This window comes from Onychostoma macrolepis, chromosome 07, assembly GCF_012432095.1.
Source record: "Onychostoma macrolepis isolate SWU-2019 chromosome 07, ASM1243209v1, whole genome shotgun sequence".
Classification (NCBI taxonomy): domain Eukaryota; kingdom Metazoa; phylum Chordata; class Actinopteri; order Cypriniformes; family Cyprinidae; genus Onychostoma; species Onychostoma macrolepis.
Window position 1 is genome coordinate 29,895,365 of NC_081161.1, and position 23,626 is coordinate 29,918,990.

At 38.4% G+C, this 23,626-nt stretch overlaps 3 protein-coding genes across 12 annotated transcripts in view; 2 read left to right on the top strand and 1 right to left on the bottom strand.

Annotated features, from left to right (window-relative positions):
- The window catches only part of bdnf (brain-derived neurotrophic factor), a 30,557-nt gene extending 22,709 nt beyond the window's left edge, over positions 1-7,848 (top strand). For 6 of the 9 annotated variants that reach the window (XM_058782345.1, XM_058782346.1, XM_058782350.1 and 3 more), the window contains one exon: positions 6,396-7,848. In XM_058782345.1, the coding sequence (XP_058638328.1) occupies positions 6,396-7,229 (834 nt within the window). In that variant the 3' untranslated portion in view covers positions 7,230-7,848. Of the gene's footprint in view, positions 1-16; positions 310-3,269; positions 5,339-5,398; positions 6,132-6,395 lie in introns of those variants that run through there. The other 3 variants (XM_058782348.1, XM_058782349.1, XM_058782351.1) reach the window with 3 other exon arrangements.
- Positions 7,849-9,770: 1,922 nt separating this feature from the next.
- Positions 9,771-19,025, top strand: lin7c (lin-7 homolog C (C. elegans)). Its single transcript, XM_058780916.1, has 5 exons — positions 9,771-9,938; positions 10,860-10,978; positions 14,052-14,123; positions 15,045-15,254; positions 17,033-19,025. Exons 1-5 carry the CDS (start codon positions 9,902-9,904, stop codon positions 17,198-17,200), a joined length of 606 nt encoding a protein of 201 aa, XP_058636899.1. The 5' UTR covers positions 9,771-9,901; the 3' UTR covers positions 17,201-19,025.
- A 2,125-nt stretch (positions 19,026-21,150) lies between these two features.
- Positions 21,151-23,626, bottom strand: part of mybpc3 (myosin binding protein C3) — a 33,982-nt gene continuing 31,506 nt past the window's right edge. For both annotated transcript variants that reach the window (XM_058780919.1, XM_058780918.1), the window contains one exon: positions 21,151-21,511. In XM_058780919.1, the coding sequence (XP_058636902.1) occupies positions 21,480-21,511 (32 nt within the window). In that variant the 3' untranslated portion in view covers positions 21,151-21,479. The remainder of the gene's footprint in view (positions 21,512-23,626) is intronic.

Here is a 23,626-nt window from a genome sequence, read left to right on the forward strand (position 1 = left end):
ATGAAGCCTTCATTTCAAGCTGGAGAGCTCTCTCAATGCGCACTACACAGCGAGCGCTCACCATGCCATCCAACTGCTTCAACCCAACTCCAAAGGATCCGCTCAGTCATGGGAGTCCATTACCTCAACCATGCAATTTCCACCATCAATAATTTAATCTATCTGCTCAAAAGCTGAAGAGACAACTTGCAGCTGCTGCTTGGCGAAGAGCGGGCGAATATCGCAAAATAGTTACGCGGAGGGCTTATCCAAAACATCCCAGATGACACTGTCCTGCTGAATGGTCTCCTTTACGACTGGACAGTAAAGGTAGGTTTTTGCGCGGAATAGAGTGATTACAGCAGGTTTTGTATTGACTGCGTCTGAAATGAGAAGGGGAGTTAAGAAAGTAATCAAGTGTTGGATCATGCAGCGGCAACATGAAACGCTATCCTCGCGTTCATTAATAAGATACGGCGTTATTATGTTGATTGAATTTCTGATAGGGGTCAGTAGAACCAAAAGGTTGTTTTGGTTTATTATCCAGAGCTATTAGCTGTTTATCCTTGCCGCTTTTATGTGTTCAGTTGTTTAATATTTAGTTTGATGATATTTGCTGCGCTCGGGCATAAGGACGTGGAAATTTTATTAACATACTTTTTACTCCATTAATGAGTAAAAATGATATTACCTAACGGCACATAACAGTATATTTACTCATACGGACAGACTGTTTCTTCAGTTTAAGCGAAAACTATGCGCGCGAACGTTCAGAGAATATATGCGTTTTGTGAATTCAATGAGACTTGAAGAACATGAAACTTGAGATCATCGTTTAGGTTTACCGTGTAGAGTCTAGCCTTCCCCTGGAACAGATAAACTCCCAAAGCGAAGATAAAGTTTTCAAATCAGAAACTAACAAATAAATTATAGTTCTGGGCTGCTTTTGGATAAAAAGTGGGCAAACGGCTTAAACTAAATCATACTACTAGTTTATGTTCTCAAAACCGTAATTGGCTTTGTAGTAATGCGCAGTGTTGTTTACAATGCTGTTCATAGTGACACCAGCACGTCATGATTATTATTATATTGTATAAATATTATATTGAAGATTAAACTTGTTTTGGAGGAAAAGCTTGATGTAGGATGCAGCAAAGAAAAGAAGCCTATTCATTCTTATTAATCTGCGTTCTCTCTGTGTAAACTTGTTTATGTGTCAGAAAGAGAAAGAGATGTTTCTAATGGTCTATGCTTTTCTGCCTGCCTTTACTTCAATTGCGCTTTATGCAGACGAACGCGCCATCTAGTGCAGAAGTGTGGCAAAGCCTGTTAACGAGTAAAGGATGGATTGTGTGGATTCCGCCGGTTTAACACAATCGTGTGTCCCAGACACCACTTTTCTAGTTTAGAAAATCTAATATGACTTTAAGTTCATACTAACAGTAGTGAGTAATGGCATATTCCCGCACCGTCGCGGCTTGAGAAGTTTTTTGATAGATGGTACCCGCAGGATGTTTCAAATGCCTTAGAAAGTTCCTGGAAAAAAACTCAATCTCCACTAACATATAGAGTGGCAAATCTTAGATGATATTTTCTTCGCGGATCCAGTTCGCCGATGCGTTGCCCTTTCTCCTGTTACGAGAAAAGACGAAACTTATACATAAATTATTACAGCACTAATGTTTAATTTGTCTTTGTCTTCTGGCTTTCAGCAATAGAGACACATTTGCGATGGCCAACAAGTGAGCGACTTTTACAATGACTTACAGTGGTGTCGTCTATTTTAAAGGACATTTAAACTGCTCTGTTTATGGTTGTTGTAAGGAGACTTTTCTTGATGTAGCCTAATCTGTCGAGTTCCGTCTCACGCAACTGCTAGTTCGCCAAACGACAATAAAAAGCGTTTATTATAATATAGGCTACTGTGATTATGTTAGCCTACCTGTAATGAAGAGAGACCGCCCGTTACTGATCATACTGCGCGTGCGCAGCATACTGTTGTTATGGTTACCTCATCTGTTCAGTTCTTTGTTTTGAAAATACGCGATCCGATTCATTTAGAATCGAACTTTTATTAATGGTTTTGATAAAACCCTATCGAAACCCATATATACTTGGGAAAATAACTTTAAATAAGGAGTAACACCCCATCAATCCCCATCACATTGATGTGAACCACAGCATGTCTAGTGTCTCTTCTAGTAGGCTAGTGTTTTATAGATTTTTGTTTTATTTTCAGCAGTATACTGATACAGATTGCTGTAATTTTGAGAATTTGCATCAATTTATCTTTCTCAAAATGTGTAGTTTCGTTAAAGATATCGTAGATTTTAGTATTAACTAGAGCTTAATCAAGCATTTCTGGGTGTTCATCACTCTTGTTGCTTTTGTACATTGCATCTTTAACATTATTTATACAGTTTGGGTTAGACAAGATGGAGGTCTTGAACTTCATTAACAAGCACCGACTCAACCTCTTGAAAAACCTTGCATTTGAAAACACAGATTTCATAGAGCGTGTTATTTTGCAGTTGTCTCTTGTTATGTTACCACTAATGCCAGATTGTAACTATTATGGATTCCACATTTTAATGTGTTCTCAAAGTCAGACTAATAATTAACAGCTGAGGCACCTGTGTGAGCTTAGGTGATGCACGCTGCGGTGTTCTTTTCATTGAGACAAGTACACCAAAGCAATCTAAAATCTTTTCTCAGGCTACAAGCATTTTCCTCAACTTTTGTTGTTCTTTTCAAATATTTAATCATGCATTGTTAAATATCTTTGTCCTTAAGGGGTGAATACCGTTTTCATTTTTTCTTTAGAGTGCTAAGACTACCGTCTGAAAGTGTCTGTTACCACAATTCTTTTAAGTTGGAAAAGTCTTATCCATCTGTCATGAATGGTTTTGTTTCTTAATCCCTCTATGGCATGGATATTTAAGCAAATACAGTTGTGGGGGAATCAAGATCATGCAGACCAATCTATCCTGTCCTACCTGCCCCTTTCCAAACAATTGAGCAGGTGCATGTGGTCTTTTTGCCAAAACCATAGAGCTGCCACTCATGCCCAATTAAAGTACAATCATGTTTTACAGTGAAAGGCGTTTGAACGTGCTCCTACCAAGCCCCGACCATATGGGTCAAATACAGCTGTGTGGATGAAGTATTTAATCAAGCGTTCTGTACCTTACTTTGTAGATAGAGAGTTTGAAAGATCACTGAAGGCTGGATGGTTTGTCATGTGAGAGGTTTGATTGATGGAAACCTGGTTTGTTGTATATTCAATGCCTCATAATGAATCCGGCTTCAAAGGCCTAACAAAAGAAACACAAAAAGCATGAATTAGCAGCTTTGTTTACCTAACAGTTGAACCAATTATTTCGGCATCAACCATGAAAGTCATCTTTATTATTTTGGACATTTAAACACACCTGAAACCGCGACTGGATTCTTTTTTGTGGCGGCTACAACCGCATTGCCACTCACGTTCTGTGACCCATCAAAAACCACCTGTACTGCCTGTGTACACAAACATAACTCATGTTTGCACATCATACCGTACGATGACAGGATATTGATATCGCATTATCATGTGCAGCTCAAACGCATGCATATTAAAAGCAGAACAAACATGTCCGTCAAGGTAATCTTGTCTTCCCTCGCTGCTTTGAATGAGACAGAAGGTCTCAGTTATTGCCAACTCAGTCCCAGAGCAATAAAGTGATTCATCGTCTAGATTACCGTTTAACAGGAAGTTGATTGAGAGCATAATCCATATTGATTCTCTTGATGGAAACAGGAAATAGCAGAGTTAGAAATAAAATCGTTTGTTGTTCCTGGTGAAAAGGGACCCCGGAGGAAAATGGAAAGCAATTGCGAGCTGATGAGTGGCACTGCCCCCTAGCACCACTCCTTCTAGCCCCATCGCCCTTTTCCTCTCATTCCCCTTTGAGACCAGGGAGAGACGTCATCAGGGTTGTTGTGCTTTCGGCCTCCACCCCCTGCCACACAACTGCACACCGGTGTTTTAGTCTAATTAGGAGAGAAAGATACAATTTAGTCAGCGCTGTGCGCTAAAGTTCAGTAGTCAACAATAACTGACCTTCGCCCTTTTACATGACACCTCAAAGCCGTGTAGCTCTGTAATATATTTAAGGTTATGTATTACCGGTAGGATTTGGATGAGAGATGGCATTGGTATCCCACCTGCTGTCAGGTAGGGCAACAGAAGGGATTTTGGTGTCAGCATGACTGATGCTGGTATTTCATTCAGAAGCCTCTGCAATATATATAAATACTTCTCTCATTAGGGAGACGACAGATGTTTGCTAATTGGGATCATCCTGAAACTGGGGCGTTACTGGGCTGTGCTGCTCTGTGTGTGCGTAAACCAGCATTAAGGTTGTCTTGAGAGCACGAACGCTGACAATAATCCATCCGTCCTCACAGGCGCGACACATCTGGAGGAATGAAATAAGACAGAATCATTGAATAATCCTCAGGCAGGCACTTTAAATTCCTCGCTATATTCAGCAGAGGTAATTGCTGACAATGTAAGAAGCTTTTTCCATTACGGGGAAAGCTGACAGACTGAAGTATCTTTTCATGCCTGCAGAAGCAGCTTGTACACACATTTTGCGCGCTGCCTGATTTGATTAAGATTGATCTGTCCTCCACAGCTGTATCCTCGGCTCTGGGTTTTTCCATGCTTGTTTTTGACCATTTGAGAGGAGAGATTAAGGATGCTCCCACCTCATCTCCCTAGCCAAACACACACACACACACACACACGTTGGCGCTCACACGCTCTCTCACACACACACCCCTCGTGGACTGCAACGTCACTGAGCGAGGGGACTTTGAGCTCATTAAGTAGAGGGCTGTGATATTCTGAATCGAGACTGTGGGACTCCCAACCGGCCTATTTATAGAAAGCACATCTCCATGGCAGTCATCGCTGCGCTAGCAAATCGCAGCCGTGGCCCCAGACACCAATTAAGAATGAAACAAATGCCTTTTAGACAGGGCGTGTCCCTCCTTCTCTCCTACCGGCCCGTACTGCCTTCTGCTCTGGGAGCGGATCCTCCCTCTGCCTCTTCCTGAGGCTGCGTGGGGCATTGGGAGGACAGCACACAGAGAGCTGGCGAAACCTTGCTGCGGTGCTGGATATTTTTAAATGCACTCCCCCCTCCGCCCCCCTTTCCCCACCCCTACCTCTCCCCTTCTCCTTCTCCTTCGAAAAGTGAGAGTAATGGGTATTTTTTGTTGTTGTGTATGCATGTTCCCCTGTCTGTTCGTATGCGCTGGGATGCCGTTGGATGCAATGAATTGCAGTGACTCATAGAGGGACTTCAGAGAGGTAAGAGAAAGCTGCAGAGAGGAAGGGAGAGAGGAGGAATCAAATAGGTTCACGGTTTCCTGGAATTTTCATTTAGTTGCGTTGTTTTCATAGTCTGGAAAAATGCCATTGATTAGAACATAGCAGTTTGTGTGTAGGTATGAATGAGTGAATGAATGACTGGGGTCTTTCTGCATCTCTCCTCTTCTGTGTATCTTTCTTTAATCACTCCATTTCAGTTTGTTCTCTGCATTCTTACTCGGTTTTTCCTTATCTCTCTGATTCCTTCAGTTTTTAACTCTCTTAGTGGGAAAGATAATCATCACTTTACTGTGTGGGTTTGTTCTTCCAAATGAATCCTGCTCAGCTGATTCCAGAGAAGTTTAGATGTTGTTATACATTTGGGAAGTATATAACGTTCATCTGTAATATCTATGAAAATTTTTAGAAATTAAAAAAAAAGAAACATTTTATGATTTTAGTAGTATGTGTTATTGCAGTAAATATCACAATTTAAAATGGAGTGAATTCAGTATTGAATTACCCATGAAAAACCTTGATGATAGAAGCTGTTCCGTAATTTTTTGACTTGTCACCTATATCTGTTCTGTCTGATGCTCACACAAGCAGTTCACAGACCTCTAAGGGAACAGAGGAGGCAAGGGAACAGGAGAGCGAGGAGGAGGAAGGGAAGGGGAAGAGAAAGACGGAGGAGAGTGGGAGCAGTTCTCTAGTGTCCTTTTAATGATACTCCAGGGTCTCTGAATTTAGCCCGCTTTATTTGCTGGTGGGGGAAGGGGGCACAAACGTGCAGGTGTGTGTGCAGGGATGGAGAAAGTGCAAAGAAATAACAAGTTGGCACATTTTGTTTGTGTCGTACTTTGTAGCGCATTACGAAAACGATTTTGCGAAGCTTTTTTGGGCACAATAACACATGGCCGTTAATAAAGGTGTTTAATGTAATGTTTACTGCAGTATGGTGAATGTAAATGGTTGCTTTACGTTGTGTTTTCTCTTCCTCCCTCCCCTTTCCTCACTCCCCCCATCCCCCTTGTCTTTCCCCTTTTGCTGTCTCCAGTTCCAACAGGTTAGAAGAGTGATGACCATCCTGTTCGTTACTATGGTTATTTCATACTTCAGTTGCATGAGAGCTGCGCCCATGAGAGAGATCCCGGGCGTGCAGGGGGGCCACCGGGCCGAGGGCTACCTGGGCGCCGCTGCCGCCGCCGCCGCTGCCGTCACCTCAGGCAGCCGAGGCCACGGGACTCCACAGAGTGGGGGCGGGCTGCCCTCGCTCACGGACACTTTCGAGCAGGTGATTGAGGAGTTGCTTGAGGTGGAAGGAGAGGCGACGCAGCAACTGGGGCCTGGGGCCGACCAGGGCCAAGGAGGGGGCGGTCCCGCAGCCGTGGCTGACTCGAAGGACGTTGACATGTACGCCTCGCGGGTGATGATCAGCAACCAAGTGCCTTTGGAGCCACCGTTACTCTTTCTCTTGGAGGAATACAAAAACTACCTGGACGCCGCCAACATGTCGATGCGGGTGCGGCGGCACTCGGACCCCGCGCGGCGAGGGGAGCTCAGCGTTTGTGACAGTATTAGCCAGTGGGTGACTGCTCTGGACAAAAAGACGGCCATAGACATGTCGGGCCAGACGGTCACCGTCCTGGAGAAGGTCCCCGTGACTAACGGTCAGCTGAAGCAATACTTTTACGAGACCAAATGCAACCCCTTAGGGTACACAAAGGAGGGCTGCCGAGGAATAGACAAGCGGCACTATAACTCGCAATGCCGGACAACCCAGTCTTACGTGCGAGCCCTTACCATGGATAGCAAAAGGAAGATCGGCTGGCGGTTTATACGGATAGACACTTCGTGTGTATGCACATTGACCATTAAGAGGGGCAGATAGTGTACACAATGTATAGATTTTATTGAGAGTTCTAAAAGACATAAAATGAAAAATATCTATTTGTGTAAATACATAACAGGGTAAATTATTCCGTCAGATGAAAATTTTATGGACTGCATGGAAAAAAGATAAAGTTTATACAGTAAGTGATACTACTACAGTCTATTTATTGAACATATTCATGATCTTGTAAACAATTAAAAAAAGATCTGATCAGTCATTCGCGCCCAGTTCAAATTACTATATCACATTCCTCGAGACATTGTGTTTTTTACGTTGCCAAGATTTTGAGAGATGAGGAGAGGAGGGGGTGAGGAAGAATTACATTCAAGGGAAAAAAAAAAGAAAAAAAAAATACTTGCATGCTGCTTCAATTGTGAATTGAGAAACTGTCCACTTTGGGAAAACAAGGAAACGATTTCCGACCAAAACATTCCGTTTACATTCTCAACCGTAACAGGATTTCCTCCTCTCAGTACTCTGTCTGTTTACTATCCTCAACTTCTCAAGGTAATGTTGGAAATACATACTATGTCAAGGTGCTGTTGTCAAAGCTTTGCTGTTTATTTTTTTATCCCCACAAGATGAAAAAAAATATATAAAATATATATAAAATTTATTCATTGACATGTGTTCTGGATTAATATAATTCATTTTGTATGTTGTGAAATTGTTTGCAATATTAAATTGAAATATTTGAAGAAATAAAATTACTATAGGCAACTGAAAAACAAAACCAATGTCAATAAAGTTTGAGCTCTCCCTTTGCAGGTCTAAATTTGGCACAAGCTTTGGAGAGAACCTCTTCTCTCACAGCGAACATACATTGGATCCTACATTCAAACGATTTCAAAAGAGATAGAGATCCATTGAAGTACCTCCTATTCTCTCACCATATATAAATATCAGTATAATCGAGAGGATCAAAAGCTAGTTTGAAGAATTTCGCAAATGCAGATGAAAACACGTCTATCCAATGTAGATTCAATTCTCTTCCACAGAAGAACAAGCAGTCCAAAGAGTTCTCAGGTAAGACCTATTGTACACTTGGCATGTAAATTCTATGGAAACCAGTCCCTCACCTAATGTTGTCTGGTCAGAGGGTACAGGTCGTCATCACTAGCACTGGGAGATTAGGATTTTCTTTTGTCTGAAAGATAGATCAATGGAGTCAACACTCCAATGCACTCTACATGATATCTGATACACTTGAACACAGACACAGACCTATACACAAACCTGCTTTCCTTCAAAGGCTGTTATCAGACAACAGAAGAGAAACTGTGTGACACTGATACACTGCCACAGATAAGGGAGGACATGAAGTTTCATCTGTTTATGGTAAGTATCTCACTGCATCATAAGTATGTGGACAGGGCAATAAAGAAAGGATGCTCAAGCAGAAAGTCACATAAATGATCATGGGTACATCTTTCTCAGAAAACATACCATTTTCAGATATACCTGAATCAAATCAAACACCGAATAATTCAACGAATCATGGTATAGAAACTATAATAATAATCATCTATCAATGTTGCTTAATGAGTAAAACCCTTGCTCATAAAAAAAAAAAAAAATGCACAATGCAACCATATACAGCAATGGTGACTGGGCTAGATAAGGAAATAGACAATACAACATTCTCCTGGTGCATTTTACCCGAGAAAAACACCTTGCATGACTGAGTTATTTTTGTGAGATTCAGATTTTCCCCAGTTCAAAGTAGTCCTTGGTAAGACCCAGCAGGGCCCTGTCCCATTTGCTACAGAAGTAGGCCATTCTATTCTCTGTTTCCCTTTCTACAATACCAGCATCTAAACTCCTACAATTACTGTTTTAGCAAGCTAGTCCAGTTTATTTTGTGGCTTTGATAAAACATGAGAACATCAAAAGAGTAAAAAAAAAAACTAACAGAGCAAAATACAGCATCTAATTATAATGCCATAAAATAAGTGCAATTAAGTAAATTAATTAGTTAAAATTGTCTGTTGCTTGATTAAAAACATTTTTGATTGAGTGTGCAATTTAATTTTGCATATTCCAAGGCTCATATATGTAAATTAATCCTCTTTTAAAAAGTGTTCTTTATTAATTAAAAACAGAAATTAAATGTTTTCTTTTTTTATCTGTACGTTTGTTACATAGAATTAACGATAATAAAAAAAACACACACACAATCTAAAACCTAGAAAAAAAAGACAGATCATTATCTGCTCACTAGGGACTGTATCTTCTGCCGAAAGGGAAGACACTAAATGAGTTTTCTTAATAAAATAGCATTTACATGAATATTTGCAACTAATATTATAAAGTAAAAACTTGTATAAAAAGATTACAGAAATTCCACTGTAGTCGTGCCAAACAGTACCCTGTAACTATATTCACAACGTAGCACGTATTCTACTACCTAATCATTAAATGTATTATATATTCCACATATATACAATACAATAAAATGATATTTCCTCGGGCTGCTCATAATAAAATTGTTTGTTATGGTATGCAAAGTGTCTGCACGGAAGCAGCGCAGGAATGACGCTCTTGACTCGCCCTTTAATCTCTGCATTAGCCACAGCGCTTAAACTCAGCTAGCTAACAGCAACAAACACAGCAGCCGAGACGCGAGTCTGGAGCTTTCGCCAAACGCAAACTCAATATCCAGGGCTAAAATGGCCTCTTTAGGAGAACCTGTGCGTCTGGAAAGAGGTAAGCCGCTCACTGAAACGCTTTCTGTTGAATCTAATGTTCAGAAGCTTGTGTAAATCACGCTTTTTGCTCTTAACATCCCGCTGTCACTTTATGAGCATGGATTAGTGGACGACCGCGAGCTAGCTGCCATTCACTGTGGCAGATCATTAGTAATATTCAATAAATTCCACGACATCTACGAAAGCGTATAAAATGTGAAGTATGAATATTTTTCTCTGTCGTTAAAGCGGCGTGTTTACGTTCAATGAAAGCAAAACACCAGGCTAGCTGTCAAGAACAGTAATCTTTTGTGTGCACTGTTAGCATGGTCACTCCAGGACAGCGTTAATATTAGAGATCAGTGTATTTGATTGTTTCTGCTGGTTTAGTACAGTCTTTCAGTGACATCCTGACAGCCAGCATCTTATTTGTAATCCATCTGACTTTTTATGGGGCTTTAACGTTAAATTGTTAAAGAGTCAGCGCTGGCTAACGTTAGTCTAATAGCAAAGCGCTGATTTATTATAATCAGAGGTCTTACATCTCGTTTGATATTCGTGGATTTAATAGTATGTACAAATATATGATTAAAATATTTGCAGAATGAAGAAACCTAAGTTACTTATGTGACTGAAGCTGAGAACCGAAAATGTCTTGCGTTTAGAAGTTATTTTATATTATATTAACAAACTGAATTTCTTCTTAGTTGTAGAGAAATTTGATAATAATAATAATAATAGTAATTATTGTCATCATCATAAAAACATCACGACAAACAATTATTTGGTTTTTAGGAGAGAGAATTTACATTCTGAAATAGTAACTTGAGCATGTAATGTTATTTATTAGGCATAGATGCTAAGCCAAAGATTGAATGATGCAAATGATTGTCCACGGCCTCGGTCTTGCCCTCATTGTTTTGCATGTGTTCTTTTCCAGACATATCTCGTGCCATTGAGCTGCTGGACAAACTCCAGAGAACAGGGGAAGTGCCTCCCCAGAAGCTGCAGGCACTGCAGAGGGTTTTGCAGAGCGAGTTCTGCAATGCTGTACGGGAGGTAAGTGTGCCAGCATCACATTCATGCATTCAAATGAATGCAAGTCCTTATGTAATCTTGGAACTCATGAGTGTAAAAAGTGCAGACTGTTTTGTCACGTTCACCTTTGTAGGAGTAAATATGCAAACTTTAAAGTGCGTAATTCAAGTCATTGTACTTAGAAGAAAAAAAAATGGGCATAATTTTAGGCCATTTGGTTGCCCATGATGATTTTGGGTGTCTTTTACATCACAGTGCTTGTAATTATTAGAGATCCGACCATTCACAAGAGATTGCTCATAAAAATATAAGAATTTTGTGTCTTTATTTGTGCTTCAAAACAGTTAGGCCTATTTCTTTTTTTAAATTTTATGATATACTGTGGCATTTTGCTCAGTACTTTGTATTGAGTTGGGGCAGCAAGACTTGAAATCTGAAATAAAATCTGCTTACAATCATTTTCCATACATTTACTGTAAATTTACCATAATTTATGAAAAAGATAGGAGCAACTAAAATCACACACACGCAAAAAATCACATCCTCTGGGGTGGTGTCATAATCAAAATATGATTTAATTTTATAGATTTCATCGTATAAAGTGAAAGAGCAAGAAAAGCTGTGCGGGTTCTAGGTATAACAACAACACAGATACACGCATGCACAACTGGATGATGAGAGGTCTGTATAAAAGTTGTTTATTGTGTATGAACTGGCTTTGAGGAGCACACGTTTTTAGAAAGTGTCATGTTTGCTGGGAGTGATGAAAGGCTGTGAAGGAAAGATTGTGTGAAAACCCTTATATGGAGATGGTTTTGGCATGTTTTATGCAAATGACTAACCTCGGGCACACGTTTACTCATTTAGAATAACAAGGTGTGATGAAGGTACTAAAGACCAGCGTAGACGATTAAAAAAAAAATAGTGCAGAAGGAAGTTACCCCCACCTCCTTTCCGCTCATTTACTCAAGTCGTTATGACTGAAGTCGCCCTCATCACTAATTCTTATGGCAAAGTGCTCATTAGTGTAGTACATGGGTAGTTGTTGTGTAGAAGGACTGGATGCTGGATATTGATTCTGATGTCCACAAATAGCATCAATCCATTTGTCTGTTTCAGACTGGGCATAAAACTCAGCTGTAGTGTTCTGCTGCCCATGTAGTGAATCTAAGACTGTTGGCACTTGACTGGTCTCCTCCCTGCTGCTTGGTCATCTGTCGCGCTCACTGAAGACTCTGAAGTCTCAGCACAAGTGATGCTCACAGCAGAGATGCGCTTCTTTGCCTTGCGTAAGAGCCTAGAATAAAGCAGGGGTTTCTGAAAGCAAAGATTTGTTTGCATAGGTTTAAAGAGGTTTTGGACAGAGTTAATAAAGATTGTCATGCGATATGATATTATCTATAAATCTAGGCACTCATCTGAAAAGATTTGGTCTATCATAAACTGTACTTTCAGTTTTCAGCAGCAATCTAAGATAGAGGTGTTTCTTTTTTAAGTTACAACACAAAATAATGTTGTCTTGTTACTGTTTATTTATTTGTAGTGATGTATCGATGTTGAAAACAGTTGTTATTGATAAATAAAAAGCTTAAAAGGATAGCATTTATTTGAAATAATTTTTGTAACGTTATAAATAACTAATAAAAAAATTGTAAATTATATTAGTATTTTAGGTCGCTTTTAAAATAACTGTTCTGTACTGTTATTTTTTTTTTACCTCACTGTTGAGTGTGAGACTTGTAAATGAATCATTAGTTTACAGAAACCTCCGGCCCTTCACTTATTTCTGTGCCTACCTACACAGCCTTATTACACCCGGCCTCTGGATGGACAAAACGGTCTAGATTTTTTACGTGTTTTGTGACTCCAAGCCCACCCATGATTTCTCTGGAAATGCTTGTTTAGGCTGTTGCATGTGGTGGTGCTTTACTTAAGTGCAGTACCTTTTGTGATGGATGCATAAAATAGTTGATTGGTAGCTCAACAGCTTTATGTCTTAAACATTTACGCTTTGCACTGAACCTCTGAATGCATGCTTGATTCTCAGATAAACACGCATGACTCGGAGTTGAATGCTGAGGCAGTGTGGTGGATGTATAACAATGGCTCTAAATGGAAGATGAAACAACGGTTTAGCATGTGCCCAAGCATCAAAAGCAAGCCATGTAAAGAGATTGATTTGATATTGTATTCTCCTAATGGCGTGGCATTCCACTCGCCAATTACAGCTGGTATAAGACACACTTACTGTGTTTCTGGTGGCTGTTCACTGAAGATCTGATACAGACTAATGTGATGAATTTAAACAGCTTTTTAAGGGTGAATTACGATTCACAAGTAATTTAGTTGTGACTAAACTGAGATGGATCTGGGAAACTGCCTCAGGTTCTGGAAATCTGGTTTAAATTGTACATCTGGCTTTGTTTACCTGGCAGTTTAAAGGGACATGAAACCTCAAACTACTTTTTTTTTTTTTAGATTTTTGCAGAGGCATTTGTGTTGCACATCATAGAAGACAATCACATCTGTTCATTTTAACTCTTAAACTGGTTCATTTTTACAGTTTTTGTGCTATTTTTGTCTTCCGGGTTTAAAATCTACAACGTTTTGACATCACAATTTGTGACGTGGCAAAGGACTATAGTACTTCGATCACATGTCGGTGGCTCATCATTATTCTCAGGACTGTTTGTTCTTATCCTATGAGAAGATGCTTCGCTTATTTATTCACAACAGCATGTGTGACAGATGCTTCAGTCTGCGAGATCGCGTACATTGATCCATGAAAGTTTCTCTCAGTTAAAGGAGAATGTTGTTTTTTGCTTTGCTTGAGTTTGGCACAAACGCGATTCATTCACTTAGTGAGTTCAATTTGGTGCAGAGTTCAAAGGCAAATGGCTGTGCATTTTTTTTGTGTTTTCGACTCAATGGGAGTGAAATTAAACTGTCTGAAACTGAAGTTGTCTGTGTTGTGCACTTTTGTAGTAGTTTTCAAAACTGGTGAGAACTAACCAGTGCTGAAACGGGGTTTCATGACCCTTTAAGACTGTATTTGTGTGTTTGTGTAATTCACACAGTGTTCTCTGATTTTCAGGTATATGAGCATGTGTATGAGACAGTGGACATCAATAGCAGCCCAGAGGTGAGGGCGAATGCAACAGCAAAGGTAAGTCCTTGTATATCTGCTAATTGAACAGACAGAATTTTTTCTCTAACTAACAGTATTCTGCTATTACTATTTATAGCATGAGCATTGTCAGACAGTTAATCTCATTATCTGATTGGCTTGGTTGTAATGCCTTCTTTAACACCAGACCAATGGCCTAAAAATATAGGAGCATCTTCTTTGTAGCATGTGGCCATTTACACTTTTTTTTGGATATATTTTATTATATATCTGTCTTTATATAAAAATATATCTATATATACACTTTGGATAAAAAGAAATTGGGTTTTCTAAGATAAGTGTTTATTAACCTCACAAAGGCTGCATTTATGTGAACAAAATTACAGAAAAAAAGAACTATCATTAGTTTAAAACAACTTTTTTTTTTTTTTTTTTTTAAATGACTAATAAAAATTTTCATTAATATATTTTAAAATGTAGTTTATTTCTGATGGCAAATCTAAATGTTCAGCAGTCAATACACCAGTCTTCAGTGTCATATGATCCTCTTTCTAATATGATTTGGTGCTCAAGAAACATTTCTTATGAATATCAATGTTGATGATGGTTGTGCTGCTTAGTATTTTGGGGGGGGGGAAACAAAGATAGGTTTTTTTTCTGAAAAATGGAAACTTTTAAAAGAGCAGAATTTATTTTAAATATAATTTTCTGTAACATTTATTAATGTCTTTGACACCTTTGATCAATTCAATGTGTCCCTCGCTAAAAAAATTAAACACACATTCTACTTACCCCAAAATTTTAATAATGGCTCAAATACAATAGTTCTGCAACATATTATGTATGTTTATATAAAATGTGTGCATATGCACACTTACAGCCTTAAGACAAAGGACTAATAATTTACATTTATGCTACTCATAAGTGTTTGATTTATGACCATCCTAACTCTGTTCCCAGGCTACAGTGGCTGCATTTGCAGCCAGCGAGGGTCATTCTCACCCACGTGTGGTAGAGCTCCCTAAAACAGAGGAAGGACTGGGGTTCAACATCATGGGTGGGAAGGAACAAAACTCACCCATCTACATCTCCCGCATCATTCCTGGAGGCATTGCCGATCGGCACGGCGGCCTGAAGAGAGGAGATCAGCTGCTGTCCGTTAATGGAGTGGTATGTACATAGCTATAGCTTTGTAGACCAACATACTTCACTTAAAGAAGTTGTTTCTGTCATTAATTACTCGCCCTCATGTCCTTCCAAACCCGTAAGACCTTCATTCATCTTCGGAACACAAATTAAGATATTCTTGATGAAATCCGAGAGCTTTCTGACCCTGCATAGTACCACGACGCATGCGTGCGATGCCACTGGTGCAGGAGCCGGCATTCTGATGTTGAACCTGGATGTGCTGCGCATTGTTTACAAGCAGAGCAATGCACACATCGTGGTATTCTCATGAACACGTTGAAGACTGACATGGAAGAGAGAAATTGTTGAATAAAGTCGTTTTCTTTGTGCACAAAAAGTATTCTCGTAGCTTTATAAAATTACGGTTGAACCACTGATGTCGCATGGACTATTTTAATGATGTCCTTACTAGGGCTGGGTTTTGACACAGATTTCACAATTTGATTCGATTTGATTCCAATTCAGAAGCTTTTGATTCGATTTCCGATTCGATTCAATATTGAATTGAACTACATATCTATATTGAAGGTTAAAATTAACTGATATGTATACAAACGCTTAAATTACACTCAATGAAAATGTATATAAATATAGTTGCATTTACATAACTATATTTCAACTCCAATTAATTATTTTTTTAACAAACTTTTAAATGGTGGCTGTCATAAAATAAACATCAAACATAAATTAAACATCGAAGAACGGTACAAAATTATGATGAATATGTTATATGGTGCATATATTTGGCAAAATGCTCCTCTCTAGAGTTAATTTTTTCAAGCTGACTAATGAGTTACCGAATATGTTTTTTTTTGAGGTAAATGTGACGTTACGTGATATACTGTTCACAGGCTGTTATATTGACGATTTTTCGTGTTTGAGCGACTACAATAAGACAGGATACGGATTTCGGTAAGCTGTACTCCTTCTTTTAACATAACTTTGGATGCTTATTCCTGTTTATTTTTTGTTAAAACCGGTTATTAAAGCAGAGGAGATGATCGGTTCTTGTGCGCTTTGCACTGCTGCTTTTTTTTTTAACTTAGGCGCTACAGCGATCTGTCACTCCACATTAAACAACACCAAGATGGTATTTATTGTCTGAATACTGTAATAAAATGTAAAGAATTTGAAATCTGAGACCTCGTTTCATATCAAAGCTTATTGCTATTTATTGGATGGGAGGTGTGCGACAATGTTCAGTCCATTAACTGAAAACAGGCTAGACTAAGCAATTTTTGGTATTTAAGAATCGATATTGTTTCGTAAAAATGAGAACCGATTAAAATCGAGAATTTTTTTCAGCCCAGCCCTAGTCCTCACTGCCTTTCTGGGCCTTGAATGTGTCAGTTGCTCAGTGTTCCGAAGATGAACGAAGGTTTTATGGGTTTGGAACGACATGAGTAATTAATGAAATAATTTTCATTTTTGAGTGAACAGGCACAGATAAATTATACATTTTATAACGATTTTTATTTAAGTCGTTTTAATAATAGATTAATAGAATAAATTGTAATGTGAGAAGATTGTTTACAGACACAGTCATTTACGATTGAGCTTCACAAAATTGAAATCTAATTGATGCATATGCATGCTGAATGAAGTCAAGCTGTAATCACATTGTCTAGGAACTTATTGCAAAAATCGGACTTGTGTGATTTTCAGTTGGACTAAAGCATTTACATGACATAAAGAAGTGTTGCTTTTTTTTCAGCTGAAATTGAACTTTTAAAGTGCATGTAAACATTTCTGTCTTTCAGAGTGTAGAAGGAGAGCACCATGAGAAAGCTGTGGAGTTGTTGAAGGCTGCTCAGGGTACAGTGAAGCTGGTGGTACGGTACACCCCTAAGGTTCTCGAAGAGATGGAGTCGCGCTTTGAGAAGTTGAGGTCTGCCAAACGCCGGCAACAGAACAACTACCCCCAGTAGGGCATCTCGCCTGAGCCCTCCGCCCCTCCCATCTCTCCCTCTCTCTCTCTCTCTCTCTCTCTCTCTCACTTTCTCTGTCATTGTCTTTAATTCTTCTGCCATCTGTCTTCCTCGTTCACACTCGCTCACCCCCTTTCTCCAGCCAGGGATTAGCCACATGTTTGGCACTCCTTTTTGTGAAAATTTTCTAAATCCTCACCTCCTCTACAGTTTTTTAACAGTCTTTTCACACACTTCTTTCTCATAGCATGAACACTACTTCATTGGCTCTGGATGTTGTCACGTACACACCACACACACATGCACTATTGGTGCATTACTAAGAATGTACTGTCATTTGGGATGTTGATTAGTTAGATATGCAAGAGGACCATTGCAATGTTCAACTTCTGAGGTTATCTGAATGAAAATGTCAAAAAAGTGCCTCAAGAGATTTACAAAAAAAAAAAGTCTGCAGCCCCCACTACGTCCCATCGTAGGCTGTGTTTTATGGTCCAAGCACAAAATGAGTGAACACTACCACCATGTTAAAATGCAAGATGACTGTAAGATTCATCATCTCAAATTAACAGTGTATCATTGAGTGAAGGGTTTATGATAGATGGTGTTTTGTTTTGTTTTTTAACTGTTTGCCCACAGAAAAAGGAAAAGTTCACCAGAAATGTTACAATCTCATTTTGAGTCTCCAGAGAGATAAATGGCAGAGCGGTGACACAAGCATCCCATCAGTCCTGCTGTTTCAAACACAAAATGTCAGCTGTATATATACTCTTATACAAAAAATGTCACTCTAGTATCGCTGATTGACTCATGTTTACAGTACAAACTGACACCATTTTTTTTCTTTCATGAACGTGTGGCCAGAGAAAAATGCTGTGAAAGTCTTGTAGTTAGAGCCACAAAACATGTTACATACGCTCCCGATTATACCATTTAAACAGCTTGCTTTTGATTGAATATGTGAATGGAGTGTTTATGAATTGTTCAACCAAACAGCAGTTTAGAGGAGATGCTTGTGGCACCGATTGGTATTAGATAAATAGAAATTACATTTTTGTTGCAAATGCCCCTTAAAGCACATAGAAACAGAATGAATCAGTCACTAGCTCTTATTCAGGCTTGTGTTCCATTTTTTTTGTTTGTAGAATTTAAGATTTTAATTTAAATCCTCACAGCAGAAACACTAAATTTAAAAGCGTAGGGGGAATTTTATTGTTTTATGGCTTTGTTTTATCGTCTGTTGTTTCACAACGCTTTCTGAATGTTAATGTGGCACTTGCCTTTCAGTCAGCTGTGGGTACATATGCCACACCCAGTTCACGCTGATCATTACAAAGATCTGCATCATGTTTCAGAATCAGTTGACTTGAATGGTTATATTAGCTTATCACGAGGTAGCAACTGAGCATGATCCTAGCAAAACAGCAATGAATGCATAAACGAATGTTAAAGAACACCAACCTTATTCACCATTCATTATATGAGACCTGTCTAAATGAAGCTCAAGTGAAATTTGTATTAATTGGTGCTGTCATTTTCATTTATTTTGTCCTATTTTGATCAATCATTTTTCTTGAAAGTCAGTAATTAATTTATACACATCAGTGTCTACAGGGAAATAGATGCAGATCTGGAGCTGAGATTTTATCAGGTCTTCTCCAGATTCTTCAGTGGCTAAAAATGCAGTCCCGTTCCATTCGTTACTTAAGATTCACCTCTACTTGTTCATGTTACAGCCAAATGTTAAGGATGATTTAATTGACATGCTTTTTTTTTCAATCCTGTTTTGTCAAGATTCATGTTATAAAAGTAGTTTCACACTGCACTTTCTCTTTGTACTAATTTTCACATGTTAAAAAATGCAACACGCTTGATGTATTTTTAACCTCAAATGCAGGTATTTTCAGTGTCTGACAAGCTTGGAACAAAGTCTATTTTTCTCAGTCTCACATAAAATATTTAACGTGTCTAATTATAGAGGCCCATGACTCACCCCGAGCTGTGAGATACGTAGGTGTTTTGGGGGTGAGAGATAAAAGGGAGGTCTGATGTCTTGCATGAAGGAATCATTTGTGTTATTGACAAAAAAAGAAGAATCAAGAGATCTTTCTTTCTGTGGTGTATACGGTGCTCAGGTTGGTTCTTTCAACAATATCATAAATTTTAAAGCATCATGTATCACGAGCAATAATGAGACATGATCTGTTTCCTGTCATTATCATCATCATCATCATCATCATCATCATCTCGAACAGGTTGCTCACTCCCCATTCATAATTTGTCCACAGGGGGGCTGATTAACTATTTTTATAACAGTTTTCTTTTGATATTTTACCCCTTTTTGATAAAGTGATTTTTCTCTTGAGATTTTTTTCCAGGAATGCTTTGTATCGATTTATTTAGACCACATTCTCCCTGTGATTCAGGTAACAAGACCAAACTTGCATCCGTCCTGGGAGCTCTTTCAGTGTCTGGTCAGCTAGTTTGGACTGTTTTTAAGAAACTGTTGTTTTATTGTATTATTTGACATTTCTGTCCTGCTGTATTGTGTTACATTAATGTGGATGTATAAAGACTGATCAAAGTGATTTGTTTTGAGGATACAGAGTTTAAATATACTGTGGGTTTAAAATCGTGTGTGTGTGTGTTTCCTTTTTCCCTTTATTGGAGAAAGCTAGATAATACGTTTTAGGGGAGGGGGAGAGTTTAATAATTTCATTCACAGGCAGTTGAATCGCCAAACTGGCGCGCATTTACCTAAACACTAGAGGGCGCTGCAGGACAACAGTTACAATTGGTTGATGGTCACTTTTTGCATTATGTAAATTTTTAAAAAATAAAATTTAGTCGTTTAAAAAAAGTGATAAAAAAAATTGTCAACATTTACATACATCAGTCTTGTGTCGTAATGTAATGGCACACGGTCACAGACTAATAAACACACTCTCGAAGGATTTGTCAGCCCAATTTAGTTTCTTGTCAACGTTGTCATCGACTGTGTTCCGTCTGTCTTGAAGACGGAGCCCGCAAGTCACCGACACTGAAAGCCTTACTGATTAATAACATGTAATATAAAAACAATCCCTCTTCTGACAAGGTGTAGAGAGCTTGAACTGTGTTAATGAAGAAATATAGGCCTGCTGACCATATTAATGAATGGATCTGTCATTCAAACGCACCCTCTACATTTCCTCAGACTGTTTTCCAGTCCGTGGCTCCACTGAAAAATATTTATAAAGACTGGATTAGTTTTTAAAATTCTGGATTAAAAACTGTGAAATGTTTTATTTCCACATTCAAACGCATATGGCTTATCAAATTTTGGACAATACGTTTATGTGAGAACAATGAAAGACAGCTGCTAAACTTCAATATGGAGCAGGCCATTCACGGTTGTTTTGACACCTCTGTCATGATGGCATGTCTGGGCCTCATTTCAAACATTTCATCCTCTCAAACCTGCCACTGGAGAAAATTCCAGAACAAAGCAAGCCATGCAGGCCAGCCATGCTTTCTGCTCTCATGGATAATACCACTGAGTTGACGCTTCCAGATGGACTTTGTGTGGGCTTTGTTACATTAATACCAGCAGCCTGTTGATGCTGGGACATACTTTGGGCCACGTGAGGGCCTAAAGAATGCATCTGATAGCTGTGCCATCGCTGGTATAGACAGGAGAGTGCGTCATCGTGATGTATGGAAACTTAGAGGAGACACCTGTCTGCCACTCTCAGTGTGACTGTGGTTTCTCAGGTGATTCATTGCGTCTGCATGAGTGACGCATTTTAAAGGGTCGTAGTTCTAAGAAATCTCTAGAAATTAGGAGAGAAATACAACCACCGAATGGAATTATTATTTGTGTGCTGGGATAAAGCCTAACTTGCTAAAATGTGAGTGCAAGAAGAGGAATGTGTATTACAGTAGGCTATCTCAGTGAAAACCAGACAGTATAGCATCAACAAAACTCTTAGCTTTATTTAGCATGTTTTGCATAAACATCACATGTAGAAGGAAAATACCGAATCACTAGACCCTACAGCATAGATCATACAACATGAAATGAAACAAAATGAACACAACCAATAAAGAAAAGCAAATCACACATAAGCACAGACCATGGGATGTGAGTGAGAAATGGGGAGCACAAGCAAACGAAGAAAACCACTGAAAGATTTCTTTGCTCTGTCACTTGATCATGGACATGTCATGGGATCAGTTTCAGGACAGAAGACAGAAAGAGGACAAGTGTCACAGTTTCTCCAAACCCATTACGTCTCTCTCATTTCTTGATGTCTTCTTTTGAGACTTGAGCTGCGATGAAGTGAAATAACCATTATTAAATTACATCCTGCATTTACAAAAAAAGGCTACTACTGTAGAATTACCTAAAGTTACTTTCAGTGATGTTCAAAATAATTCATACATCTGAGCGACCTACAACAAACCTGCATGCATTTCAAAGCTACATCTTTGAAACGGATAAGCCCATTTTGTTAATTCTGGTCATGTACAACTTTGAGTTATGATTGTGTTATGAATATCACGTTTTATGTTAATTTGAAATTAATTATTCTTTAAAAACATTTAGATAGAAGTGGATAATTCCAAATATCCTATGATATATCATACAGGATTACAAACGTGTATTAGTGCACCTGTTGAAACAGTTTAGATATACACTACCATTCAAAAGTTTGGGGTCAGCAAGTTTTTTTTTTTTTCTCTCTCTCTCTAAGAAATGAATACTTTAACAATTATTATACAACAAGGATACTTATCAAAAGTGATAGTAAAGATTAAGTGTTTTTTACATTGATAGGAATAAAAAATATTTATTGAGAACCAAATCAGCATAAAATAATGATTTCTTAAAGATCACGTGCTGCTAAATTCAGCTTTGCCATCACATTAATAAATTACATGTTAAATCTATTAAAATAGAAATCGATTATTTTAAATTATAATAAAATTTTATAATTTTTTTACTGTATAAAAGATGTCTTTCAAATGATGAAAAATCTTACTGACCCAAACTTTTTGGAATAGTAGCGTGCTTTAAACTTATGTGCAAAACTAATATTAGTTCTGTCAGTATCTGGTGGCTCAGAGACCCAGGGTGCATTTCATTTTGTTAACTCCCCATAATTGTGTCCTTTTCTCACATCCTTTCCAGGAGTCTAAGCTCACAAGACACAAGGGAAAGATGCAAGGATCAGATGCAAGAAGGAATTAAAGCATTAACTAAACTAAAAGTAACAGACTGAAAATTGCAAACTTCTTCATAGTGTGCACCTGTGCATCCTTGCTCCTCTGAAAGCTTCCCCTCTCCTCACAGTGATTTTAGAGAATTGATTTCCCTTCATGATGGCAGGGTTTGATCGATTTCAGTATTGAGAAGCACCCAGACATGCTGGATTTCAGACAACGGAGTGCTTTGTTAGAGAAAGTGCAGGCAGTGTGAGTGTGATGGCAACACATGGGGCACGGTCATGCTTACCTTGGACACATTTCACACAGAGCAAACCTGAGCTTACTGTTTAGCTGAATGTGAAGGGAAACAGGAAGTAAGGAGGAAGTATTAAAGTGTGACACACAGCAGAAATCATGGATCACTGGATAGAGATCCATTTTGGAACTTCAGACACACTTCTAGGTCCAATCCAACAGTTATTAACCAAAATGAAATTTTCAATTTATGCCAAAACATGTTATCCATGTTTCTTTGTTTTGTTTGAAGTAAAAGTGTAATTCTACACTACTTCTTTTTTTTTTTTTTTTACTCATTTCAGAGTTATAATAAAATGTATAATAAAATGTTAATACAGACAGAAGCATGGATAGATTTTGATCTATATGTCTCAGCATATATCTTTCATTTTATCATAACATAAGAGTGTTCTCTTACGTTCAGTGGTCATTCAGGTAAGTTTCATTCATATAGGACGCCACTGATTATGGTCCCTCGTACAACATTTAAAGGCATGGTTGACCCAAATATAAAACTTCTGTCAAGTTTATTTCTTCTGTTGAACACAATAAATTATTTTTAAAATTGTGGCTAACCAAACAGTTGCTGGTCCCCATTGACTTTCATAGTATAGAAAAAAATGCTATAGAAGTAAATGGAGACCAGCAACTGTTTGCTTACCAACATTCTTTAAAATCTCTTCTTTTGTGTTCAACAGAAGAAAGAAACTGCTGGTTTGGATTAGTAAATGATGACAGAATGTTCATATAGGGGTTAACCATCCCTTTAAGCAGCACAACTGTTTTCAACAAGAAACGTATTCTTGAAATGTTTCTTGAGCACCAAATCAACATCTTAGAATGATTTATGGAGGATCATGTGATACTGAAGACTGGAGTAATAGCTGCTGAAAATTAAGATTTGCCATTAAAAAAATATATACATATAATATATAACAT